This window comes from Equus caballus, chromosome 19 (genome assembly GCF_041296265.1).
Source record: "Equus caballus isolate H_3958 breed thoroughbred chromosome 19, TB-T2T, whole genome shotgun sequence".
Taxonomy (NCBI): Eukaryota; Metazoa; Chordata; class Mammalia; order Perissodactyla; family Equidae; genus Equus; species Equus caballus.
This window is the reverse complement of record NC_091702.1, coordinates 22,899,731-22,913,089: the sequence shown is the minus strand read 5'-3', so window position 1 is coordinate 22,913,089 and position 13,359 is coordinate 22,899,731. Positions and strand designations below refer to the sequence as shown.

Here is a 13,359-nt window from a genome sequence, read left to right as displayed (position 1 = left end):
GTGGGACGCCACCCCAGCACAGCCCAACAAGCAGTGCCATGCCCACACCCAGGATCGGAACAGGCAAAACCCTGGGCCACTCAGCCACGGGGCCGGCCCCTAAACATAAAATATTTCTATCCAAACCTTTAGCAGGAGAGAAATAATAAAAATCAGAGCAGAAATAAATGCTATTGAAAGGAAAAAGGTGGCAGAAAGGATCAATGAAACAAAGAGCGAGTTCTTTGAGAAGATAAGTAAAATTGACAAACCCCTAGCCAGACTTGCAAAGAAAAAAAGGGAGAAAGCTCAAATAAACAAAATCAGAAATGAAAGAGGAGAAATAACAACAGACTCTGCAGAAATACAACGGATTATAAGAGAATACTAGGAAAAATTATATGCCAACAAAATGGATAACCTAGAGGAAATGGATAAATTCTTGGACTCCTACAATCTCCCAAAGCTCACTCAAGAAGAAGCAGACAATCTGAACAGACCAATCACAAGGAAAGAGATTGAAACAGCAATCAAAAACATCCCAAAGATTAAAACCCCAGGACCAGATGGCTTTCCTGGGGAATTCTACCAAACTTTCAGAGAGGATTTAATACCTATCCTTTTCAAGCTATTCCAAAAAATTAGGGAGGATGGAACACTTCCTAACACATTCTACAAGGCCAACAGCATGCTGATACCAAAGCCTGACAAGGACACCACGAAAAAAGAGAACTACAGGCCAATATCGCTGATGAACATAGATGCAAAGATTCTAAACAAAATTTTGGCAACCAGAATTCAGCAATTCATCAATAGGATCATACATCATGATCAGGTGGGATTCATACCAGGGACACAGGGATGGTTCAACATCCACAAATCAATCAACGTGATACACCACATCAACAAACTGAGGAATAAAAACCATATGATCATCTCAATAGATGCAGAGAGAGCATTTGACAAGATCCAACAGCCATTTATGATAAAAACTCTGAACAAAATGGGCACAGAACGGAACTACCTCAACATAATAAAGGCCATATATGACAAGCCCACAGCCAACATCATACTCAATGGGCAAAAACTGAGCGCCATCCCCCTGAAAACAGGAACGAGACAAGGATGCCCTCTATCACCACTCTTATTTAACATAGTACTGGAGGTCCTGGACAGAGCAATCAGGCAAGAAAAAGGAATAAAAGGAATCCAAATAGGGAGGGAAGAAGTGAAACTCTTGCTGTTTGCAGACGACATGATCTTATATATAGAAAACCCCAAAGAATCCATTGGAAAACTCTTAGAAGTAATCAACAACTACAGCAAAGTTGCAGGCTATAAAATAAATTTGCATAAATCAGTAGCATTTCTATATTCTAATAATGAACTAACAGAAAAAGAACTCAAGAACACAATACCATTCACAATCGCAACAAAAAGAATAAAATGCCTCGGGGTAAATTTAACTAAGGAAGTGAAGGACCTATACAATGAAAATTACAAGGCCTTTCTGAGAGAACTGGATGACGACATAAGGAGGTGGAAAGACATTCCACGTACGTGGATTGGAAAAATAAACATAGTTAAAAATGTCCATTCTACCTAAAGAAATCTACAGGGGCTGGACCCGTGGCTGAGTGGTTAAGTTCGCGCGCTCCGCTGCAGGCAGCCCAGTGTTTCGTTGGTTCGAATCCTGGGCGCGGACAAGGCACTGCTCATCAAACCACACTGAGGCAGCGTCCCACATGCCACAACTAGAAGGACCCACAACGAAGAATATACAACTATGAACCGGGGTGCTTTGGGGAGAAAAGAGGGAAAAAATATAAAAAAATCTTAAAAAAAGAAAAAAAAGAAATCTACAGATTCAACGCTATCCCAATCAGAATCCCAATGACATTCTTTACAGAATTAGAACAAAGACTCTTAAAATCCATATGGGGCAACAAAAGACCCCGAATTGCTAAAGCAATCCTCAGAAAAAAGAACAAAACGGGAGGAATCACAATCCCTGACCTCAAAACATACTACAAAGCTACAGTAATCAAAACAGCTCAGTATGGATACAAAAACAGGTGCACAGATCAATGGAACAGAATTGAAAGCCCAGAAATAAAACCACACGTCTATGGACAGCTAATCTTCGACAAAGGAGCTGAGGGCACACAATGGAGAAAAGAAACTCTTTTCAACAAACGGTGCTGGGAAAACTGAAAAGCCACATGGAAAAGAATGAAAATTGACCATTCCTTCTCACCTTTCACCAAAATAAACTCAAAATGGATCAAAGACCTAAGGTGAGACCTGAAACTATAAGGCTTCTAGAAGAAAATGCAGGCACTACACTCTTTGACACCAGTATTAAAAGGATCCTTTCAGACACCATGTCTTCTCAGAGAAGGGAAACAATAGAAAGAATAAACAAATGGGACTTCATCAGACTAAAGAGCTTCTTCAAGGCAAATGAAAACAGGATTGAAACAAAAAAACAACCCACTACCTGGGAAAAAATATTTGCAAGTCATACATCCAACAAAGGCTTAATATCCATAATATATAAAGAACTCACACAACTCAACAACAAAAAATCAAACAACCTGATCAAAAAATGGGCTGGAGACAGGAACAAACATTTCTCCAAAGAAGATACACGGATGGCCAATAGGCACATGAAAAGATGCTCATCCTCGCTGATCATCAGGGAAATGCAAATCAAAACTACACTAAGATATCACCTTACACCCATTAGAATGACAAAAATATCTAAAACTAATAGTAACAAACGTTGGAGAGGTTGTGGACAAAAAGGAACCCTCATACACTACTGGTGGGAATGCAAACTGGTGCAGCTACTATGGAAAACAGTATGGAGATTCCTCAAAAAATTAAAAATAGAACTACCATACGACCCAGCTATCCCACTACTGGGTATCTATCCAAAGAGCTTGAAGTCAGCAGTTCCAAAAGTCCTATGCACCCCAATGTGCATTTCAGCATTATTTACAAAAGCCAAGACGTGGAAGCAACCTAAGTGTCCATCAACTGATGACTGGATAAAGAAGATGTGGTATACATATACAATGGAATACTACTCAGCCATAAAAAAGAACAAAATCGTCCTATTTGCAACAACATGGATGGACCTTGAGGGAATTATGTTAAGTGAAATAAGCCAGATAGAGGAGGACAATCTCTGTATGACTCCACTCATATGAGGAATTTAAAAATGTAGACAAAGAGAACAGATTAGTGGCTACCAGGGGAAAGGTGCAGTGGGGGGTGGGCACAAAGGGTGAAGGGGTGCACCTGCAACACGACTGACAAACAATAATGTATAACTGAAATTTCACAAGATTGTAACTTATCATTAATGCAATAAAAATTTTAAAAAAAGAGAGAATTGAAGATTATCATGTCTTTATTATTAGTGTCTACAATAAAAGATGCACAATGACCTAAGCAATTTTAAGTTAATAAGACAAGCTTAAGAATGGGAAAAACATAGCAATAAAACCAAAGAATAGGGACTAAGTCTATTACAACTCTTATATTGAAATGCTATTTAAAAGCAAAAAGCTAAGGGGCTGGCCCAGTGGCGCAGCGGTTAAGTGTGCACATTCCTCTTTGACGGCCTAGGGTTCGCTGGTTCGGATCCTGGATGCGGCCATGGCACCACTTGGCAAGCCATGCTGTGGTACACGTCCCACATATAAAGTAGAGGAAGATGGGCACAGATGTTAGCTCAGGGCTAGTCTTCCTCAGCAAAAATAGGAGGATTGGCAGCAGATGTTAGCTCAGGGCTAATCTTCCTCAAAAAAATAAAAACAAAAAGCTAATGTAATTTCCCTAATTTTAAATCATGCAGCAACTGAGAAAAATGGAAATGCAGTAACTATTCTGTGTAGAGAAAATAAGTTTATGAATGCATTTCTGGAACCCAAATTATTTCTTCCCAAGACACTGTAGGTACTAAGACAATTTACATATACACAAAAACACACACACATATATACACACACACGAATATATAGTTATTATTTAACTTTTAAAGGTCTTAGACTTTCACTACTGAAATTACAATAGAAAGAATTAAATGACTATATTAGAGTAGCCACTACTATGCCAATTCTAAATATTTCATACTCTCAACAATTAATGGAATTTTTTTCCTTATGAATTTTCAAAAATTCATTAATAACAATTTAACCTTGGAAAGTCATTACAAACATATATTCTTTCTTACCTCGCCTTTCTGTGCACAGTTTAATACAACTGGTGGTCCAATAACTCTACAGTCATTCTTGTATAACTCATTAAAGACAGCATCCTGGAAGTTCATGACGATGAATACATTTTCAAATTCTGGAGAATCCAAACTTTCAAATTCTTCCACTGATGCCATCTTTACAAAGGGCACTTTAATTTCCTTGATTTTTTTCATATAGTTATTAGAAATAAAATTTATATGTTATTAAATTAATTCATATAACTCTCCAAAGAAGATCTAAAAAATTCAATACCAACATTTAAGTGTTCTACAAATACAAAGTTTTAAATCATATAATAATGAGCATTTACTTAACAGTCAACAGCCATATTTCTTTATTTGTATTTTTATGTATACATATCTCCATCCACATTAAGATCTTAAATTTTGAAGATTATTATAAAGGCATAAGCTTCTGACATAAGTTGGTAGTCATTATAAATCATCTTGTATGCATATAAAATAAGAATGAAGAATTCTTTTAAGTACATACATTTTGATAATGGAATGCATTAGAAAGATATCCACTACTGCTTTTTATTCTGACCAAGAAATGACGCCATACATATAACTATTCCTGCCCAAATTAACTGTCCTCAGAAAAACAGAAAAAAATACTACGGCACTTAATATCTACAAAAAGGATGTAGATTAACTTAATCATTTCAGTATATATGAGGGAAATAGAAAGATGTGAAATATCTTTGCAGCATGGCAAATGTAGGATATAAAAAGGCAAGTTACTGTTTAACACTTATACTGTAAATCTACAAAAAAAGAAGATATTTAAGTACCTGTATGACTCCTGTGTAAAAAGAACAGAACCATTTAAAAGAAAATTCTGAATGGGGCCAGCAAATGATTTGAGCTTTATTTGCTAGGCTGATGGGATGGGCTGAATCATGTACCCCCAAAATACATGCTGAAGCCCCAACCCCCTGTACCTCAGAATGCAACTGTATTTGGAGATACACCCTTTCAGGTTAATTGAGGTCACATGGATGGACCCTAATCCAATCTGACTCGTGTCCTTATAAGAATAAATCTGGGCACACACAAGAGATACCAGGGATGTGCACACACAGAAGAAAGGCCACCTGCAAGCCAAGGATAGAGTCCTCAAGAGAAACCAAACCTGCCAACACCTTGATCTTAGACTTCTAGCCTCCGGAACTGAAAGAACATACATTTGTTGTTTAAGCCGCCCCAGACTGTGGTATTTTGTTACGGCAGCCCTCACAAACTAATACAGCTGATACAGAGAATCAGGTATATTCATATGCTGAGGCAAATTCCCTGATGATTGTCAATTATTGTGACATAATTTTGAAAATAAAGCAAGCATTTAGAATAAATATAAAATTAATGAGAAAAAGGCTGAAGAGTTTAAAGAAAAGTATCAGATCTTTGTAAATACATGGTATATCATTTAAATTTAACAATGCCAAATTACTTTATAAGGATTTCATTATTTACAATAAGCTATAGTGTGGGGTTTCAGAAAAACCCAAATTTTAAAAATAAATACAAAACAATTTCTATTCATCTAGCTCCATAGTGCACAAAACATGCCGTGTGCCTAATTTAGGGCCAATCACCATAAGTGAAATATAAGAATACAATCAAGGGAAGTGCAGCATGCCGCATGCAATGAAATGCTTGACCTACCATATTAACAATACTTTTTATTAATTTTTCATCCGATTTTCCAGGACAACTTTCTCTTATCTTTATAACAGGGACTTCCATTATTTTAACACTCTGTGGAAAAGAGACTTAAGTATGAGATAAAGAAAACTATAAATTTATTTACACAGTGATGGAAGAAAAATAGCTTTTTAAAAAAAACTAAAAGCTAAAACTCCATACCTTTAAGGCTTTTATAAGTTCTTCTTGTTTTCCAGCCTCTTGAACCAATATCACTCTTGTTTCAATTTGAGGCATTTCTTCTATTAAAATTAAAAATGTTTAAATATCTTTATCAGGTACTAACATCAAAACCAGCAGTTCCTAATCCCTTTTTTGGCTATATCTGGGATGTTTTCCATGTTTGAGATCATAACATTCTCCAAAATTAAAATCACTTAATTCCCAGTTTATTAAAATGAAAGTGGCCATATATCATTTTAGAGGAAGAGAAAACATATTGTAGCAGAGTATACAAACATCAGCACTCCCCCAAACCACACAGAGCAGTCACCACCTTGCACAGTCACCCTCTTCAACAGCGCATGCGACCGTAGGGAAAACCATTCACACAGAGCAGTCACCACCTTGCAGAGTCACCCTCTTCAACAGTGCATGCGACCGTAGGAAAGACCATTCACACAGTGGTGAGGGAAGAAGTGGCTCTTCACCTAACCAGTCATAACTGAACATATTCTAGCCAACTGTGTTGCAGCTAGACTGCTGTCACATACACAAAAAGCAATATCCAACAATAAGGTGCCTTCCCCTCAAAGTGGGGAAGCATTAATCCAAACAATACTCAAACATCTACATAGTGTAAGGAGTTTCTGTCAACAAATATTGACTGAATACCTGTACTCTAGCTTAACAGCTAAATCATAAGAAAGTCACTAGACAGGAAGTTTAGGATTGAAATAGCAATTTGGTGCTTGAAAGCATATAACAGATTTACCTTCAACATATGAAGTAGAGCCAACAAACAAGTTTTCCTTCGAAGTTTCGGTAACCTTAGAATCAAAGATGGAAGAGTCGGCCAAGCTCGTCCTCTCAGTAGAGGACGTTGATCCAGCATTGTCAGCCATTGTTTGTACTTTTCTACGTTGGCTGAAAAAACAAAATTTGAATAAAAATACATGAAACAAATACCATCGTTGGGCAAAAACAAGCATTAGGGGCTCTTCTTTTATACCTAGAATTTATAAAAAGCATCATTACCCATTTTTCTTAAAACTGAACCAAAGAAAATCACTCAACTTCTCTGGGCCTCAGTTTCCTCTTCTGTTAAAATAAAGATAATAATACCTGACTCACAGGAATATCATAAAAACAATTTATCAAAAGTACTCAGAACATTAGGTGACATAGAACGAACACTCAAAACGTACTCATAATTATTCTACCTGTCTCCTCCACATCTTTGCCCTCAGCCAACCTATTTCTCTTCCTATATTCATTTATAATACCACCATCATGCCCTAAAAACTCCCACTCAAAACCCAGATCCATCCTTCCTCTTTCCTCTACCTCATTCACCCTCACCAAAATTCCAATCAATCCCATTTCAAGTATCTCTGAGACCTGGCCCATCTTCTCTAAGCTCAATGCCACAATAGCCACTTGGTCAAATACAACAGCTCCACACAACTTTCTCTGCCACCAGTTTCTTCAGAAGTCACTCTTCACAGGGTCTTCAGGGGTATGGTCCTAAAAACAAACGTGACCATATAACTTCCCTGCTTAGAACTCCCAGGAGCACTCCTCCGTATAATGACCAAGTCCAAATTTACCATCCAGTTTACAATTTGGTCCTAGCCTACCTATTCTGCCCCTCTCCTCTAATTCCTCCAGTCCACAATACTGTATGCTCCAGCCACAATTTTTCAAATACAGATCACAATTTACTCCACACCTACTTGCATTTAATAGTGCTCAATTCTCCACCTAGAATGTCTTTCAACCCCCAACCCACCAGTCTTGACTCATCCTCTGTGGATTTCTCTGATCCTCTCATGTGTAATTGGATTGCTCCCTTATCTGTATTTTCACATTACTTTACAAAAGCCTCTTCTTTAAAAGATTTAACAAAACAATTATGCATGGGTTAGTACCAATAACTCTAGATTGTGAAACAAAATCTTTTTTTTTTTTTTAAAGGTTTCCAGGACTTAAGAGTTGAAAAGTTAAGCAAGAAGGGAATGAAGAAAAAGTTGAATAGACTGCCATCAATTCAAACTGGGGTTTTATATACATTTATTATCTTCAAGTATTGGACAAATATAAAGAGGAGGGCTCATCTTTATCTGGAGGTACATGTCTGATCTAATTTACCCTTTCCAGCTTTTACAGATTAATAAAAAATATAAATAGCTTCCACCAGATTCTTAGCAAAATAATAGTTTAAGTAAACTGTATGCTGTGGAGAAGCATTAAGGCATCATTAGATTATTTCTGGATGGTGATACTAAGTAGTATGAAGATGTACACATTAATAAAATAATAGACCTAAAAGCACAATTGTCAGGTCAGGCGACTCAGCTTCCAGTGTCAGTTCTGCTTGGTTACTTACTAGGGTAACTAACTTACTAGGGTAAGCCTCAGTTTCCACACTGGTGAAAGAGCTAACAGTACAACTCAAATCCAGTAGTTATGAGGAAAATTGAATACATGTCTTCAAATGAGTGACAAGTATCAACTCTCAAATAAAATTCACACTGTGGACATTTCTTAGTGTCTTCCCAAAAATCCATGTCAAGCATTATCCTAAGGCTCTCCAAAAGAGTGCTCCAACAGTTGTTAATAAGAGTCTTTATCTAGAATCAATGATAAATTCCATACAGCTGTTACTTTTTTGTTACGTCTCTTTCACTTAATTGTTTTCAGTAAAAAAGAAAAGACTCTAAACAGGCTTTCATTCAAAGTTCCCTTAAAGAATATTTTTTTAAAAGTCAAGAGATGAACTAACCTGCTTTAAGGAATGGAGGAGAGAGATTTTAATAAGTCAAAAACTCTATGAGTTCACATTTTTCTCCTGTGTCTATTTAAAGACTATCAAAACAGGTAACTAAAAATTAAAGTTGTCTCTGATGGTACTGTGTATGATCAATTCATTGCCGAAACAGCTTTAAAATTTAGGAAAAAGCAGCTGCACGTTAAATTTATGACATAACATCCAACAGTTTGATTGCAAACTGAAATACACTCTTTTTCATTCACGTATTCTGTAAGCTTTTAAAATAAACACAATAGGATTAGTGTTCATAAACCTATACAGCTTATTTCCCATCCAAGAACATATTCCAGGAGCTTCTGACTAAATACACTAACTATAACACAGGCCTCTTTTAATCTCAAAGATAAAAATTGTCATTTAGACAACTATTCACTTTAGGCTTCCTTTTATTCACTTTTTAGGCAATCATTTTCACGGTGGAGGAGCTAAATGCAATACTGGATCTGTTGGTGTTACTGACAATCATGTTATTGTTAACATTATAATTAACAACTAACACATTTAACGCTTAGTAAGTGGCAGATATTGTGCTAAACCTTTCCCTTGTATTTCTTAAATCTTTGCAGCAATCCTATAAGGCAGGTACTATTATCCCCATCTTATAGATAAAGAAACCTAGAACGGAGAGGTTAAGTAACTTCCCCCAAATCGCACAGTGAGTGGTAAAACAGGGATTCACAGCCGGGCTGATTCCAGAGGCTGCGCTTGTAACCACTAATCTGTACCGGGGAGGATGGGGGGGCGGCGTTTTACAGAAAAACCAAACTTCCCACAAAGACGCCAAGCAGAATCCTGGAGCGAAATCACCAAGTACCCGGAGATAAGCGCCCAAAGGCTGCAGCTGCCGGGCCCGGAGCCACAGAGGACAGGGCGGCTTGCCAAGACCCCCTTCCAACTCCCTCCCTGCACCCAGAATCTTCCGGAAATACCTGACCAGGTGAGCGGTGAGGACCGGCTCCCCTCGGCGTCACGAGCAGCGCGGGGAGCGCGGGAGAGTTCACGCAGCCGGGCAGCCGGGGCTAGGGCGCTCCGGGATTCGCGGTCACCGGGGCGGGGCTGTCCGAACAAGCCACGGGGCCCCCTGCTTCGGTGAGCGCTGCCCGGCTCCCACCGCCCCCATCCACCCCCACGGAGTCCTCACCGCTCTTAAAAGACGCCCAGGACGTTCCACCGCTTCAAGCGCCGACTCGTCTCCCGGTCCCCGCCATTCCTCGCCGGTGGCAGCCACCGCAATTCAAAAGTGAGCCGCTCTCTCTAAGAGCCATGCCGATTGGCGCGTGATGTCAACCTCCTTCCCATAGGCTGGAGCCTCCAGAGAGGGCGGTGATTGGCCGCTGCTCTCCGCCCGCCTCCCCGGAGGCGCCGACTGATTGGTCGTGCGTGTGTTTCAAATAAACCCAACGACTCGGACGCCGGGACGCCGGGACGCCGCGAGATTGTAGAGTAGTGCCCGGATGTGACCAGCAGTGGGTGGTGGTGGCCCCTGCTCTGGGAGTAGCAGGTGTGTCTGTGGCTACCGCATGTTTACTCAATAAACATCATCCCGTTTCCTGAAGGCCGTTTGAGTGGATTCTCCTCCCCTCGACTTTTTTCTTAAAGCGGCACCACCCCTTTAAACCTAGTGCCTCCACAGATGCGTTTTTCTGGTTGCTGTGAGCTGTGAGATTTTTCTGCCTGCATCCTTTCTGCTTTAGGAATTTAAAGTTGGGTCAAGGGGTTTTGACTTCGCTGGTTGTGTCGGCTTAGCAGGCTAAGGACGCGGGAACCCGGGTGCTCTCCAGGTCGACTTCCAATTAGTAACCGCTTATTATCCCACCCCCCATCTTTAAATCCTCATGTATGGAAAGCAGTGTGCTCTGGTCTAGGGAACTTCACGGATGATGAGAATAAATTCTTAGGGCATCTCACACTTTTTTTTTTTAAATAGAAGCTTGCATTTGAGCAAATGTAAAAATATGTCATGAGAATCTAGAATTTCCTGGAGCCAAAAGAAATTGCTTCCTGCTGCCCCCCACACACAAACACCCCCTCTGAGATCTTTTACTTTCCCCTAAAGTCTAGGCAAAAGTATATCGTTCTTTCTGTAATTACTATTGCTATTATAAAAGAAATCTTTTATTTACTTTATTTCTCTAAATATAATGCCCTGTAACACAATCTCAAGTAGAACACCCCTCCCCCCGATGGGTTTTGCATAGTTTCCTCCTAATCGCTGATTTAAACAAAAGAAGAAAGGGAATCCGTTGCCAGAAGCTAAATCCCAATAAGAGGAGGAAAACAGACTTCCGAGCATCTCAAAACAGGTTGTGGGGATTTACAATTGTTCCTAATTTTGTCAGGCCACTTTAGAATACCTGAAGAGGTTGTGATCCAATCCACAAAACAAGTAAGCAGTCTGGTAATTACTGATTTCCCTGGATTGAGGAATATTTAGTCTTCTCTGCATTATGATGCCTTGATAACCGTTAGGGCAAAAGAAGAGAAAAACAGTCATTGAAATTGAACTTTGGAATGTGCTTGCGTAAACTAGGGTGTGCCCAGCATTCCAAAAATTCTCATCACTGAAAATATATTAAGCTAGTGAGCAAAGCAGCCTATTTCCTCTGTGCACTGCTCCCTGCTAAACAGGCTTTGCACCCAATCTAGTGATTGACTATATGGTATCACCACACAAATTACACGCTAGCCTAGCAAAAGCTATACTTGATTCCTTTTAGGGGATATATGGCAGTTGGACTAGCAAATAAGCAAGCAATACAATCTTTTAACATTTCCTAACCATGTAACCTCCTTTTCCATTTCCTAGCTATGTGATCTCAAGTTATTTAACCTCTCTGTGCCTGTTTGTCCTTTTAAAAAAGGGCATGATAGTACTTACCTCATAGTGTGAGGATTAAAAGAGTTAATATATGCAATTAAAACATATTCTGGCCTACAATAAATTCAATAGGTGTTAGCTGTTATGATTACTACTACTTTTACTACTGTTGTGGCTGCTGCTACTATTAACTACTGCTGTTATGTCAGCTGAGGTCCCGTAATTGCCTGATGGGACTGATGGGTCTCTACACTGCCTTCTCACCCCTGACCACAGGAGCAATGGCACCTGCTTCTGTTGCCTTTGCCCCACCCAACCCCAGCAGCAAATCCCACCCCCCATCAGACCAAGCTTGATGTAGTGAAGACCTCCCTGCGTTCTTTTCCTACCAGAGGGAGAACAGTCCTTCTACACCAAAGCTCATCTCCCTCTTCTCTTTTAAGGGAAAGCCTGCTGTGTTTAGGCCATTACCTCTTGTTTAGAAGACATCGCCCTCTTGCTGCTGCCCTTGACCACGCTTCTGTCCCCTTCCAACGGAGACACTAGGCGAGATTCTTTGTGTTAAATGTTAGCCTCCTCCTCCAGGCTCCTTCACTGAAAATATAATTATTGAGTTCCTATGTCAAGAGGACAAAACTAGTTAAAGTATAGCATAGACAGATCGAAATGAGAAGTTCTTTGGAAGAATAAACCATTAAAAAATACTTATGTGTCATCCACAACTCCTAAAATGCTGAATGAACAAGTTTCAGACAAAAAGTACTAAAGGAATTGAACTGAATTTGATTATTTAGTATATTAAAGTGTCTGACATATTTTCCGCAAGCAGTAAAATCATTTCCAAGGTGGATAAAATGAAATAGAACTACTGAGCTTCCTCCTTTGGAGGATCAACTTCCTCACCTCCATCTCTGAATTGAGTGACACTCTGGAGCATCTTTCCTGACTCCCATCTTACACTTGATCCTCTTCCAGTTTATTCCCTCCTGATTATTCATATTTCCTTTCTTTCCTTCCCTCCTGCCCCATCTCCATCTTCTGTTGTCATCTACCCTCCTTCAAAGCAACAGAGAATGGAGAGTTAGGAAAGTTAGTTTTGGGTTTTGGAATATACCCACTCTCACTGACAAGTGCACACTGCCCATCAACCACTCTTCAAATCAGAGTGAACAAGATTTCTCACACCTTTGTAGTTTGTTCTAATCTACTAATAAGAACTAGCATATCTGAAAAATTATTAAATTTGTTGCAACAAATGGCAGCATTTGTTGTAGTGGTCTTTGTTTTTATTACCTAAAGTTGTGATGACATATATTACAATTTCTAGATTTTATTTTTAAATGCAAAATGTTAATCAACCAATAATAACTATTTTATAGTAAATTTAAATATTTCATCATAGGATTAAATGTTTTACTGTAACTAAATACTAACATTGTCATGTCACATAGATCTCATGTAATTGTTTTTCTCCTCTATCACCATCCTTACCCCATCAAAGCATTTATGAAGTACATAGCTACATATAATGCCACACTAGGTATAGTCACAAAGATTCAGTCCCTCTAAGAACTTATCACTTAAGATTTTTATTTC

At 39.0% G+C, this 13,359-nt stretch overlaps 1 protein-coding gene across 50 annotated transcripts in view; it reads right to left on the bottom strand.

The window, feature by feature from the left end:
- ECT2 (epithelial cell transforming 2) overlaps positions 1–13,359 on the bottom strand; it is a 108,169-nt gene that overhangs the window by 62,059 nt on the left and 32,751 nt on the right. For 8 of the 50 annotated variants that reach the window (XR_011429026.1, XR_011429028.1, XR_011429030.1 and 5 more), the window contains 6 exons: positions 12,235–12,357; positions 11,300–11,399; positions 6,888–7,039; positions 6,116–6,195; positions 5,915–6,007; positions 4,223–4,405 (listed from right to left, as the gene is read on the bottom strand). Coding sequence is in view for 26 of the 50 variants with exons in the window: in XM_070243259.1 (XP_070099360.1) it covers positions 4,223–4,405; positions 5,915–6,007; positions 6,116–6,195; positions 6,888–7,039; positions 11,300–11,391 (600 nt within the window). In the remaining 24 variants the exon portion in view is untranslated. Of the gene's footprint in view, positions 1–4,222; positions 4,406–5,914; positions 6,008–6,115; positions 6,196–6,887; positions 7,040–9,874; positions 10,311–11,299; positions 11,400–12,234; positions 12,381–12,666; positions 12,820–13,359 lie in introns of those variants that run through there. The other 42 variants (XR_011429038.1, XR_011429047.1, XR_011429040.1 and 39 more) reach the window with 16 other exon arrangements.